This window comes from Pelecanus crispus, chromosome 5, assembly GCF_030463565.1.
Source record: "Pelecanus crispus isolate bPelCri1 chromosome 5, bPelCri1.pri, whole genome shotgun sequence".
In the NCBI taxonomy this organism is placed as follows: Eukaryota; Metazoa; Chordata; class Aves; order Pelecaniformes; family Pelecanidae; genus Pelecanus; species Pelecanus crispus.
In genome coordinates this window covers 48174888-48189954 of record NC_134647.1, presented here as the reverse complement: position 1 = coordinate 48189954, position 15067 = coordinate 48174888, and the positions used below count along the sequence as shown (strand labels likewise).

Below are 15067 nucleotides of genomic sequence, written 5' to 3'. Positions count from 1 at the left end.
GTGGCATATGTCTTAATGATGCTAATAATCTATATTTCACACTTTTTAGTAACCACACCTACTAACAATTAACTAATTGACAGATGTATGTGAAGTTCCTGTTTTAGTGATTCACACAGCATAGCTAAAGAGCCTTTTTTAAAAGCACAGAATTTAACTCTTACCCATTTTTTCCCTGACATTCTTGTCTCAATCCTGAACATATAGGACTATATGTGTAGCTGACTACTCTTCAAACTTGTAAGTAATTTGATGCCCCTATACAGCTTGCTATAGGAATCCTCCACAGATTCAGATATGTGTGCTCTTTCAGCTTAGCTAAAATTTACTAAAGTAGGTGCCATCAAATGACATTCTTCAGGCACTGAACAGTATCACATCCCATTCAAATAGGACAAGATATGGTAAACAAAACTGTACCCTTCTGTAGAGTCAGTACACTTGTCCTAGTTTGCAAAGTAGTAAATGATAGCATGACTCCATAAACACTTCAAGGTGTCAAAATAGTCATTGGGAAAATGCATTTTTATGTACACAGAAATGAAACATAAATTCATGTTTGTATAATCAGAGAAGTCTGTGATCCTCCAAAGAGAAATATTGTAAATTACGGTGCCCTCATACTAAGAGTGAGACAGGGCTGGGAAAAGGGCCTGAGATCTTCCAAACAGACTCAGGTTTAGGTATCAAGTCTCACTAAAAGTTACAATAACTGAAATTTTAACTGATATAGGGTCTTATGAAATTCTCAACCTTGAATTGAGAAATCAGTCTGGAACAATAAAACAAAAAATATCAAAAAATGAATGTATAGAGTGTACTGTTCACAGTTAAGTATTGTACTGATATTTCTTCTTCTCTCCCACACTCTTCCCATGACCACTGAAGAGTCTTCTTCCCCCTCTCTTCTACTGACTCATTCTCTTTCTCCAACACAGCTCATTAAAACCTGTGATTTTGGAGTTTTTTCTGCTTCTTCCTTATCTCTTTTTTTTTTTTTTCTTGGTGATTTTTCTGAGGTCCTCTGAGCTCTCCTTACTCTTCCCACCATCTGGCTAGACAGCTGTTACTGGTATCACCGAGTGAGTGAGTTGTGAAAACAGTTGTTCAGAAGCTGATTTTACCTGCAGTTCCCATTCTCTATGGGACTGGAAGTTCTGATAATCAAGACAGGTGAAATGATGTATGAAACAAATCTTGATGCTTTAAAGAAAACCAATGTGGCACAAATGTGTTGTAAAGACAACATGGATAGGTCCAATTTAAACAGAAATCATATGAAGAAGCAAGTTGCCAACTATGATGGGATGAACTATCAACTACGTGGTAAATCAAGGGCTGGCTATGCTCTCCATGTCAGCTTCATGGTATTGCTGGAGGGATAGGACAAAGAGGAAGTACAGGAGAAACTTTCACCCAACACTTAAAAAAGGATGTGAAATGAAGCAACAGTTTCAGCTGCATTACAGAATAAAAATGCAGAATCACCCATATGTTTTTTGTGTTCAAAAAACAGGTAGATGTGGCACTTCAGGATATGGTTTAGTCTAGTCTACCCTTGATTGGTTTAGGTGGGCTTGGTAGTGTAGGTTAATGGTTGGACTGGATGATCTTCAAGGTCTTTTCCAACCTAGACGATTCTATGATTCTATAAAGTGTATAACCTGACTTTGTTCCTCATTTGCTCTGCTTTCTGCCTCCTCCAGTACACTTCTTACTCCAGTAGGGACCAAGTCCTCACAGTCCTGGCCTCCACAAAGTATAGCAGATGAATACTCAAACACAGCTGCCTAAATCTTTATGTTATTACACAGACTGCTGATCATCACGAGATGAGGACAACATTTCCTAACAGAATGTTATAATAATTAAGACTCAGATCCAGGATGTATTTAAGTATGTTTAGCTTCACATGTACAAACCATTCTGGAGATTTCAGGTGGAGTCTGTTGCATAAAAACTTTTTATGAGATACAGCCAAACAGAAAAAAAATTTATAAAATATCTCACCAGATTCTTCAAATTCACTGTTGTATGCATTCCAAGTCTCACTTATGCGGAGCAGATTTTCTTCCATGGCTTGAATGTCCATGTAGGGACAATTGCACTCTGGGAATTTGGGACCACACTGACACCAGCAGTCATTGTCCTTGCAGATGAACTCCCCCTCTGAATTGCAGGCAATATAGCTCAGAGCTGCCTGGACAAAATGTTCTTGCAGATACTCAGGCAGGATGACCTGAAGACCTGAAGGGAATAAAGTATTATGTTATTAAATGCAAAGGAATGCTTGAGCCAAGCATCTTCTCCAACCTATCTAACAAACAAACAAAAAAAATATGAAAAAGGAAACTCTATGGCTTGTGTAGGACAATTTACACATCTGTCTAGCATTTGCACTATGTCATATATTTCCTTTCTTAAGAATTAATTTCAGATATATTCCTCATATTTCCCTCTCAGTATGGAACATCCATTCCACTAACTAGTAACGTATGTTCCTCAGATAGAGATTTACTGGTGTAATTTCTTTCTAAGGGGATTGTCAAAAACAGAAAGAAAGGATTACATCAATTTCTCCTTGTAAAGAATTGCTGAATGAACAGCCCCAGCAGTAAGAGTTTTGCAGTAGGGAGGCATGCAGCTGAATTATAATCTTGGTGCTAGCAGCTAATGCAAATTTTGAGAGTGCTGGTGAAGGGAAAACAGCCCTGAAATACAGAGTAAGGAGACAGTATAATGAGAAAAACAGGTGTGAAGGGAAACATTTCCATTCTGTATTGGACTTGTTTTCCATGTTGTCTTTGACACAACAACATGTAGCTTGTCTAAATGACTCCAGTTATCTCTTCATGATTCTGCAGAGGCAAACTAAGAAGAATGGGAAAAACTGGGTTAGAGGAAATTTTAGAAAAATAAAATTCAGGAAAGTGTGCAAAGTCTAGCTCCTGTGGTGTTTCAAAAAGCTCCTGCTATGCCACAAATTCCTTTGCAAAGTGTCACACTTTACCCTGCCATGGCATGCAGAAGCCTTGCAAAAGCATGTCACATTGATGTATCAGGACCACAGAGTGGGTGAATCAAAAATTTGGAATATTTGTAACCAGAAATTTAGACTTACTCCTCTGAAGATTTTGACCATTGTTTACATGATCCCAATGATGGGAATGGGTATTTTATATAGAAGCATTTTATCTAACTAGCTGTCAGTCACTCTAGCTACATTAGTAATCAACGAATCAAAAAGCCACTGCAAGGTGCATTATAAGTTTTTATTTATTATAATTTTCTGTGGCAAAAACAACCTCTCTGAAACCAGTGGAGCTTATTTATGGCCAAGTAAATTCTTAGCATAGGGATTGGTTATTTGTGATGTACGTTTCTTCTACATAGGCACTTGGACAATTCCATAGAGATTTATCCCTTATTTTTAAGTACATAAAAATGATATCTGTAACAGTAATTACATAACCCTTCCCAGTCAAAAGTCATATCACAATTGCTAAAACCAGGTCTGATGTGCTTAATTCTACCTCATGTCAAAATCTGCAAAACTCTGTTGTTACCTGAGTAAACTTTTCAATGTACTTGTATACATGTGAAGAGCTTTGAAATTGTGAAAGGAAAAGAAAGCCCAGATAAGCAAACTTGAGTCTTGTTCAATTCTTCCATGGTAAGTATGAAATAGTTCATGCAGTTCTGATAATGTATTTCTCATAATGACAATCCAATGACATGCTTTATACTACTGTCTGAGGGATGCAAAGATTATATTCCAAATTTTAATTTACAAACATCATGCATATGCTGGAGACCGTTAAAAATCACAAAGTATTTCTGGAAACATTTCATTTCATCCCAGTGGAAATGGCAAGTTCTTTTTTAAAAAATATATATTGTCTCTGACATCTTTATATGATTTTATGGCTTTTAAGCTGTTCTGAGGAGAAAGGAAAGGGAAAAAAACCCACATGGATGTTTTAAAAAGGAAGATAATCTTTCCCTGACAACCATTCTTAATAATCATCAACAAAATCACAAGATATGTCCAACTGTTTTATGAACCAATGCAGAAAATTTTTAAAACTGGAAATAATTGCATAGCTACCTGTAACTGCAAATTAAGAACTGCATTTTTCTCTCATTGTATATACATGGAGGTATACACAAGTACATAAATTAAAGAGAATTTAGTCTGTTTTCAGAGTAATAATAAGTTGTTCATGCTACCTTGGTGTAACTGAAAAAAGCAACAATGAAGGGTTTAATACCCTAGAGGGTGACTTTTGTAAAATGTTTATGTACCTAAAATGCAGATTGGGAAATGCATCTACTAGAATTAACAAAAAATGAATTAGAAATTATGCCTCTTCTCTTCCTTTCTTTTCCTTTTTTTCCTTTCCTTTTCCTTTTTCTTTCTCTCTCTTTTTTTCTTTTTTTTTTTTTTTTTAATATAATTACTACTATTTTTCTAATGAGTGAGATGCCTAACCTTCCAGGTTTTCTTGAAATTCCCAAGAGGAGCCTTTGGACCCTTCATTATTTAGAGTCTTTGAAAATCTATTTCCCAATCCTCCGGTGTCTCTGTTCATTTCAGTAGGACAACTGCTTGAGATATAAGCTACTACTCAGTATGTCCAAAGCAGGTTGAGCACGCTAAATGTCATTCCCTGCTTAGTGGAATTCAGGCTGTTTAAAAGGTGTGCAAGTGGTTGCTAAATAGGGCTGTAAAATGTTAACAGCTTTATTCAAATTATTTTCTGATCTGTACAGAAATTGTTTCAATTTCAAAGGCAACATGAATTACTGACATTTCCTTCACTTTGTCTAGAATGTACTTACTGCACACAGAAAAAAAATTAGAAAAATGACCTTTTATGAGGTGGAAGAAAGAAAAACAAATACTGTGATAAATGTCATCCTGTTCCAAAACAAATTAATGAAATTGCACCTACATACCTTGCAACAGAATCTTATTTTCAGGACTCTGAACCAGAACAGAGCTGACAGAATCTAGGTTGTCATAGTTACTGCAGCCAAGAGGACCAGTCCGCGTTTCTGTTACCTGATGGTGAGGGAACGGAAAAGCATTTTCTGTATTATTCAAAACAGGCTGAGGAGTTCAGAAGCTTGTTTCATAAAGTTTCCCTTTAATTCAGCTGGCGGTACATTTCAGACTTAATTAAGGTGAAATAGCTCATTGTAATTATGAAGAGTATGACTGCAAATGTTTTACCAGTACCACAAACTTCGGGGAGTGCTTTTTCTATTGCAGAGAATCCTTGCAAATACTTTAGCTGACCAACAGTCTAAAGATGATTTACTTCTTCATAGCTATAAGAATTAAAATGAGTTTAATAAAAGTGGCTCATAAAAATGAAGACTAAGATTTTCACTGATGAAAATTGCATACATGGCAACTCCTTGTTGAAACCATGGAAAAACTTTGACTTTTCTTGTGTAGCACAGAAGGATCCAGAAGTAAAAACCTTTTATGAGCTGTATTTATAATGGTGGTAGCAGTGGGATATTTTTTATCAGAAAAAGGCCTAAGATAAGATTAGACATAAAACTCTAGACAACCTGCCTATTGTAATCACTGAATTCATGATGACAGAATCAAAATACATCTAAATTAATCAAAACAGAATGACCACAAGTAGAACTCTGGCTTAACAGTTGAGGATTGTACTTGGCAACAGGCAGTTAGTTAAATGAGTAAATACAAGAAAAAAAGATGACAATGGAATATTATAGATAATTCTTAAGTGTCAACAAAATAAATATAAAGGCTAATTTCTTTTTTAAATGTTATCCTAAGCAAAAAAAAAAAAAAAAAGGGCCTAATGCAGCTTCTCACCAATGAAGCACTGAAGCTTTTGAATCATAGAATCATAGAATTGTTTAAGTTGGAAAAGACCTTTAAGATCATCCAGTCCAACCATTAGCCTAACACTACCAAGTCCACCACTAAACCAATTCAGGGTAGAGTAATAATTAATTTCATGTTTCCTGGCTTGGTGGCTGGATTATTATTTAATGAAAGTAAAAAGTAGGAATCATTAAGGTTGGAAAGGACCGCTAAGATCATCAGTCCAACTGTCAACCCAACACCACCATGCCTACTAAACCATATCACAAAGTGCCACATCTACATGTTTTTTGAAGCACTGCTGTGATGCCCAGAGGGCAGGCAGGCAGCTCCACAACAGACTAGGCAGCACCTCAGGTTGGTTTTTTTCTTGCCTGTATAGGGAGTCAAGGAAAAAACCCAAACCCTTACAATAGACGGGTATACCACCATGTCACTTTTTTTCAGCTGGATTAGGTGCTGTAGAAAATTCATGGTTTTGTAGTTCCTTCTCCTTTATACCAAGACTAGGCAGAAAGAAGAAAGTGAAAGTGGAATAGTAATACAAACAGCCATAGCAGGAAATGCTGGCCATGGGATATCGTCCCAGTCTCCTTTACTGCCAAAGTACAACCAATTCCTCTATCATACCCCTCCCAAACTGCTCCCAGCCACTATTCTGGAACTTCTTAGCTCTCTTCTTTTTACTATCTCAGAGGCTGTGGCCATATTTACCCTTATTCAGTGATCTGCCTCATTTTTGAATACAACCACTTCTATTGTCTGTTACTTCAGGTATTGTATTCTGCTCTGGAACTGCTGGAGAATAAGCCTAAATTATGGGGTCAAGGAGCTCATTTCCAAAAAAATACACCTCCACTGAGCCACCAACTGACATGCAAACATACAGCTAACATTAATTCTTATGAACAGAAGGAAGCTTGTTATTTTAACAATCTGTTTTGAAAGGAATATGAAGTTTTGCTAAAATAATCCATGAATGTTCAAGTTGCTTAAGATTGCCTGGCTCTCTTGCCGTCTGTGCTACCACCAGCATGTGTGGGTGGTTGCAGCTGGATCATGCTATTCTTGAAACCACCCAGATTTCACATTTTACAAGATCTCTTGCACTTTTGTAAGATAAATACAAAATTTTAGGTTATTCCAAGCTCTTGGCACCTTTCTGTCACTTTGAACTAGCATTCCTGAGAGTGGAAAAGGAGACCCTTTGCAATGTCAGCAGCCTGTGGAGAGGACACACAGAAGTGTCTTCAGCCAAACCTGTTAGCAGGGTGCCAGCTGTGCAATGAAATGAGACAGAGTCAGGATGTCTCTTCTCTGCACATATTTGGCAGTCTGTAATATTCATGCCAGGGCCAGATTTACTGTGTTTTTTTTCTTAATCATCCTGAATCAGCACAAAGACTCTTGCAGAGGCATCAGTTTTGGCTTGGACATAGCTGAAATGGCAGTTTTAATTTACCTGTGATCCTTCAGTCCCCTCCCTGACCCAACGAGTGATGTAAAATTCCATTCTAAAATATCATTTTTGTGTAGTACCCCCAGCCCATATACAGAATCCTAATCTGTTTATACAATAACACAGTCACCGACATTAAATAAGTAACCAGAAGGCAATAAAAGAGGGGTGAATGTTGTTTTTGAGTTTTATCCTAGTTCTGAAAGATTATTCTCAGCATTTATCTATGCAATTCTTTATTTAAAGATCCATTTATTTTAGTGTTGTTTTGGGTTTGTTATTATTCTTTTGAACCATTTGTGTATAAGGCAATGCAGCTTCATAAAGTTATATGAAATGTAGAAACTATAAAGCTAATTTTACAGTTCCTATCCATTCTTATTATTCTTATGCCTCCTGAAATCACAAAAGAAGGGAGGTTAGTAAGTAGCTTTATAATTATTGTGTCCTTTTTTGTTCATGTATCTTCATTCTTCATTTGGATTATGCAAGATATAGGTAGAAACTACCACTGGTTTGATTATGGGAGTGATAGCACTTGGTGTATTTAGGTGTGCCAAGAGGCAGAATGGGGAAATATCATCATTAAATGGCTTTTTTGACTTCTAAGAGACTGGTTATATAAATCCACTGATTCAAAAGAAAACTATATACCTGAAAAAAACTGAGTGCAGTTAGATTTTGAAATTACTTACAGACACTCATGATTGTTATAGGAAAGCAATAAAATATCGTTCTAATAATAACAATAATAAATAATGCTCTATAAATAGAGCAATAAATAAGGACCTTTTCCAAACATTATGTTTTCACTCAAATCTATACATGTATTATTAATTCTTTTACTTTTCCAAGTACCCTAGCCTTCCTCTGTCAACTCCTTTGTTGTGGTACTCTTAGCTTCTGCATACAAAACATTGCAAGAAGAAAATCAAAAAGTATAGTCCCAATATACAACAACGAAAGACTAAAGCAGATAAAAATCTCCCAAACTCCAACTTTCCACAGATGACACTTTTAGTCAGAGGTCAAAGCGATGTAGTTACATATGGCTTTTTTATACTCTGTGCAAATCCTACTCAACAAAGATTGTAAATCAGAAGAAACATTTGAGTAGTTGATAAATGAAAGCCTCAAAATTCTGTCAAATTTTCTGATCAAATGCAAGGATTTAATTTTTGAGTAACTCATTTTGGTAACAAAGCAGACTACAGAAGGGGGAAAAAAATGTCCAAATGTATTAATTCTGGTTTGATCCCAGTGTTACTGAAATCACTGATGTTTTTACATTTTCTGTTTCAGGAACAATAGAAATAAAATTGGAAAGGCAGTGGCACTTCTTTAATTATCTTCCAAGCAGAGAAGTGTGACTATATTCAGTCCCAAGATCACAGCTGAAAAGTGTGTTGTCTGAAAGTGTACAATAAAAGACAAACCAAAAACAGCAGAGGGAAAGGTAAAATGTAAATGCAAAGAGTATGCTGAGATGCTAGCATAGTCCAGAAGTGATTGCATATGAGCAAAGAACATCATAACCACATGCTTGTTTTGTAAGAGTTAGGCCTGCCAGCCGCAGAGAACGCTAACTCACAAAGCAAAAAAACACAGAACAAAGTTATTTAATAACCAAAACCCCCTAAGAACCAGTAACAAAATATGTATGAAACCATCTGACATGAGCCAGGCAGGCTATTCTCAAGTGCCTTGTTTTCAAAGATTATCACAGAACAGGTTTCCCTGGGCAGCAGGGTTTTCAGTTCCCAGAAATAAACTATAACATTTGGCATTAATGAGACAAATGCCTACAGTTTTCAGTCAGTTAAATCTCATAACCATGGTGATAACAACCCGATTATAAGTGCACTGAGGACATACCTCCTAGCACTTAAGCAGGGCTGAATTCTTGTCATATCAGTGGGTAGTATTTCCCTGGGAAACAGCATGCTTTCCTTGTCCATGATAATTAAGCCTATAGAAGGCTTTCCTAATAAAAGGGAAATATATTTCTGCAGAGACTTTTTTCCTGGTGTGTCCTTTTAAATGCACATAGCTAATATTCCTAACTACATGCCCATGCAGAGGTAGTGTGCTATCTTGCATAAAGGGCTATCCTCTTCAGCAAGAAGGCTTCTAAGGAGATAACTAAGCCAACACTAAGGAAAATGAGACAATGCTAGTCACTTCAAAATAGGCAGCTGCATTCATATTTGTATAAACCTCTTCAATACTCTAAAAATTAAAATAATGATTTAGAGCAAACATCATATATACATGACTACTCATAGAAGAAGGTCTCTTCTGAACAATTTGTGCAGACAGAAGAATGGGCAAAAGTATGGAAGGAGGGGAAACCTGAAGTCTTTAGGATTCTCCTGTATGACTCCTATCAACCTCACCTTCAGGACTTGTCTTCCAGACCATGTTCCCACACATTGTCATCCCTGCACATTCTGCAGTCAATGCTCATTTCACCTAAAAAAAAGTTGATCAAATGAATAGGAACTAAATGCACTTTCTATTTAGAAGTGGTTCTCCTGCCAAGTTTCCCCCCCACCCCAGGCTTGACAGGTTTTCACAAAAGTGCCTTTCTTTCAGTACATTCCTTTACCACACAATAGTTGATGATCTGCTGTCCTACTTGTGTCATTGAGCATATTAAAAGACTCCCACTAATTAGTGTGTAATTAAAATAAATCAAATCTCCTGAACGTTCCAAGCACTGACACTTGTCATGCTGCTAGCTAGATAAACATTTCTGAAGGAGGTATAGACAAACCAACAGCAGCCACAATGTTAGGGGTTGGATTAATGGTTTTATTTAAAAAAAAAAAAAATTGCTAGCATTCTAAAGCAATACCTTATAGGCATGTAACATTTTCAACACATTTTCTAGCAGCAGTATTGACAGCATAGGACTGACTTTTTAACTTGAAGAGCCCACTAACTCAGGAGACCTGCAATCACTCCCATCATATTTTTCTATCATCTGCTATTGTAAGATGGAATAGAAATAGTAAATTTGATCTTTCTGCAAATGAAATAAACTGCAAAATTTCCATTAGCTTCATTAGAAGTGGAATAAGGACTTCTTTCAAGTTTTTGGGCAAGGAAATGACTTTCAATTTCACTGAATGCAGCAATAAAGCTTCCCAAGAGACCAGTGTAATCCCTCCATTCCCTCTCCTTTGTTTCTACACTCTCAGGAATTTACTGTCAACTAGACTACTACATTACAACAACAATGAACTTGAAATGTATTATCCCCATATAAAGCATAAAATACCTCGGAAATCAGAATATTCTAGGAACTGGAAATTAACTCAGACTATTTGAATTCTGCTCTGTTGTTATATTATTTAAAAATATTATGATTTTTTAAGGCTGTTTAGGTTCATCTGATATGGAGCAATCACCTGTCCATTCAAGTCTATTCCCCACTATCTCAGAGAGCAATTTATTATATGTAAATTCCAGGAGAATCCACAAGAACATCAAAACAAGTCTTTGAATCTATGCTGTGCCACAAGAAGATTAGACAAGAAACCAAGACTGCCAGGAATGCCTCAGCTCTCAGCTAGCAGGAAACACATATAGGTTGAACCAACTTCTAAAGATACTTGGGATAGGGGTCAGGAAGGGAGGAGAAAATTATTACTCCTTATGCTGTTCTGTAACGCCAACTCTGAAAACTCTGCAACACACCTGAGGCTATGGAAATTGAAAGTGAGGATTTGCCCCAGCTGAAATCACTGATAGTGTTGACAGTTCTGGCATCGGAGCCACAATTTTTCCTTTTCAAGGACATTTTAAATCCATTGCATGTCAGGTGTCATGTTCCCATGCATCCTTATGTAAAGCAACAGGGAAATTTGCAGGAAGTGAGGCTGTTGGCAAATCCGTCAGGGCAGCAGTACCAGAGACTTTATTTCCTGCACTTTCAGAAATCAAGGGTGCATCAGCCTTATACAGAGAATAAGGACAGGCATTCTGTCAGAAAAAACACCTTATCTCTTTTAATTAATCTTGAAGAATAGATGAGAGTGAAGTTATCCTGTAGAGAAGTAATAGACTTAGCAAAAATGTAATAAAAGCTGAGTGTTTTGCTTCAGTTTACATTTAGATATTTCTGCTTGTCCACATCTTACTTAAATGAATACTAATATTATTTTTCGCAACTTTTATTGCCTAAAGAGACAGCTGAGCAACAAACAATAAATAAAATCTATATATTTTGTTTAAAAGATAAAATTAGAAACAAAGAGGACAGCAAGATAGGAATTAAAATAATATTTCATGTTGATAAAAATCTCAAGGTATCTGCAGAAAGCAAAAGCAAAGAAGCTTACTGAAGTAAAGTCCAATTCCTAACCCTCCATCCTTTTCCGAATATAATCCATTACTATGTAAAGGACAAAAAGCTCCAAAGAAATCTTGGGGCACATACTGTAAAGGGAGACCATCTACCTACATTAAGCCCAATTGTAGAATGCCATGCAAGGACTTCCCAAGAGCATTAGGAATAGGATTTATATCTTCATGGCTCAGTTCCAATATGCAATGTTGAGGCTACTGAGATTTTTCACTGTGTCCCTATTAGTTTCAAAAAGACAGCATGATTTGGCTATTTCTAAGACTCACAGATATTATTAGTCATAATAATACTGCAGTTGAATGGAAAATAATTTTCTTAGGTTGGGAAAGTGTGAATAAAAAATTACAGTCCTTCCTGAATGAGATAAAAAGTTAAATTGTCCTTTTTCTTTGTGAAGCAACAGGAAAAAGAAAGTCTAGGTCAATATAAAAATTATCTTTGGATAATTTGGAAATATTTATCTTTAATGTGGTCAGTTTCAAAAAAAACATATATATTATATTTTAAGAGGAAAAAATAAGAATTACTCATGCTAAAGAAAAACTGTGTTAAAGGTTAAGATCAAGACCTAAAAATAATATAAAAAGGATTTAAAGTCTTTAAGCTCAAAAATCAAAGTGATAAGGGCAGATTAATTAAGAAACAGATTTTCCATGGAGATCCTACCTATCCTCATATATTTCTGTGCAATTCTAAAACTTAGTTGCAATATTCTCTTTGGTAATATTTCTAAAAATTTAACAATTTAAGCTATTTCCAGATCTTATATTTCCTCCCCTGGAATGCATGTAAACTCCTGATTTATTTTTGCTGTCCATAGCACTACGATTCCTAACACTCTACACCTCACTTACTGTGACATCTGCAGCAGGACATTTTGCATGTCCACTTTATTTTACCATACTCCAGTCAAACTACCCCTTATGGGGTTGTCATTCTAACCTCTCAAAAGAAATCACATAACTGTCCCTAATGTGCATGTCTGCTGGCTTGCTTGCTGTCTGGGTCACATATATGTTTTTAGGGATTTATTTTTAGGTTATATCCTCATTACTTCCCACCAATTTATTCCCTCTGGTAAATGATTGTAACACATTTGTCCTTTCTGTCTCATTGGTACTGCCAACTCTCAATTTAAAGTTTTGCAAAACTCTGATTTTCATGCTACTGGTTTTTTACATATTTTCCTGTGTATTTGAAGGCCTAACAGAGTTAACAATTAGAATTGAATCCCTATCAGATGTTCAAACTAAAGCGAAACACTTGGCTAAATTTGTTTCAGAACAGAAAAACAACTTTATACTGAAGCTCTAAACTTCATTTCATATGGATGCTGCCTCAGTGTTAGATGACTAGTTTAGGTATATTGCTCTATAACTTTGATTGATTATGCTGGTCGATTACTGTCATGTAGTTTCATGCATGGTGAAAGCAAATCTTCAGCCTTTAAATCCCGCAAACTTATGAAAAGGCACGGAAAGAACATCTGAGACCTGAATATGATTCCAAATTTTGCTCCAGTAAATATGGATATCATGCATAGTGCATGGCTACAAATTATATGATCCTTACTCAAAGTAGGCCAATAGGATTGGCAAACTTGTGCACAGTATAAATTATAACAGACTTACGATTCAGAAATCAAATCGCTGGTACTTACCTTTTAAACTAAATGTATATGATGTTTATTAAATATTATGTGGTAGGAAAAAGCATCTTCAAAGATTTATCTGCAGTTGCACTTGAAACTCCAATCAAGGACAAATACCAAATGAGCTAAAGAATAATAAACCACAAAGGACTTAGTGTTGAATCTATTCTGAAGCATGCATGTTTGCTGATGTTTTCTATATCATTTAAGTGAGTTAAAGGAGCAATGCTCATAATCAAAGCTGATGTAAGCACTCAGGAACTCTCTGCAAGACTTGAGAATGCTGGGTTCTTACTTTGATAAATGAGCCATGGCTTTTATATGATCCAAGCAGTTTCAAGGACTTGACTTGTTAGAGTCTCGCAAGAGGTAGGAAATCTTAGTAGTGTTTTGGCTCACTGTCATCCAAACTACTTCTGAATTCACTGCAGTGCTGAATATTAAGGAAACATTTCAGGGCTTGTCTACAACAGTTTAAACTCCAGTGGTCAGGAAAGAATAAAATTTACCTCATTTACTATGCCTAATCTTCATATGGAAATTACTCATAGAAGAAGAAGTCTCCAGAGTCTCCCTATTTCTATTCCAGCTGCTAGTCTGGAATGGAGAACCATCAACATTTACAGCCTGGTTTCAGACAGAAGTAGTTGAGGAAGTGCCAGGGAGGAGTGACTGGGAAAGGAGGCAGTTTATTTTGGAATATTAGCTTTCTGTGTTACGTCAACTTGCTTCAGCCCGAGGTGAGGGTAAATACACCAAACCTGAAGGTATATTTGATTAAGACACAAATATTCACACAGTTCTACCTAAACTCTCTCTTATGAAACAAAACCAAACATTTTAATAATTAATTATATGTATATAATTAAAAATTACTTTTCAGGTGGCAATTTTTACAGAAAATTTGCTGCTGTGATGATGAGCACTATTCTAGATTAAAAATTGATTGGGAAAGGCAGGGCAAGAGCAAAGAAACAAATTTGCAAGTGAAGAACCATAGGAAAGAAAAACATTTGGTTAAAAATAAACCATAAGATCCTAACACTTTTACCAAAACAGAATAAATTTCCCTTTTTATTCCCTCTGAGACCAGTTGTATTCCAGATAATTCTATTGCATTTCTGCCATAGATAGGTGTTGTGGTTTTGGCTAGCAGCTGGCATAGTGCTGTATTTTGGATTTAGGATGAGAATAATGTTGATAACACACTGATGTTTTAGTTGTTGCTAAGTAGTGCTTACACTAGTCAAGGACTTTTCAGCTTCTCATGCCCTGCCAGCAAGAAGGTGGGAGGGGGCACAGTCAGAATAGTTGACCCAAACTGGCCAAAGGGCTATTCCATACCATATGACATCATGTTCAGTATATAATCTGTGGAGAGTTGGCCGGGGGCAGTGATCACTGCTCAGGGACCATCTGGGCATCAGTCAGCGGGTGGTGAGCAATTGCATTGTGCATCACTTGCTTTGTACGTTATTATTATTATTATTATTACTACTACTACTACTGTTTTACTTTGTTTTATTTCAATGATTAAACCATTCTTATCTCAACCCCGGACTTTTCTCATTCTTACTCTTCCGATTCCCACTGGGGCACGGAGGGTGAGTGAGCGGATGTGTGGTGCTTAGTTGCTGGCTAGGGTTAAACCAGAGCAATCGGAAAGGAAGACTGAATCCAGGTTTCTCATTTCAGTCAAAATTTACTGGAAGT

General features: G+C 36.3%; 1 protein-coding gene across 2 annotated transcripts in view; it reads right to left on the bottom strand.

Moving 5' to 3' along the window:
• BRINP3 (BMP/retinoic acid inducible neural specific 3) overlaps positions 1-15067 on the bottom strand; it is a 228164-nt gene that overhangs the window by 71992 nt on the left and 141105 nt on the right. For both annotated transcript variants that reach the window (XM_075711317.1, XM_075711318.1), the window contains 2 exons: positions 4960-5065; positions 2011-2247 (listed from right to left, as the gene is read on the bottom strand). In XM_075711317.1, the coding sequence (XP_075567432.1) occupies positions 2011-2247; positions 4960-5065 (343 nt within the window). The remainder of the gene's footprint in view (positions 1-2010; positions 2248-4959; positions 5066-15067) is intronic.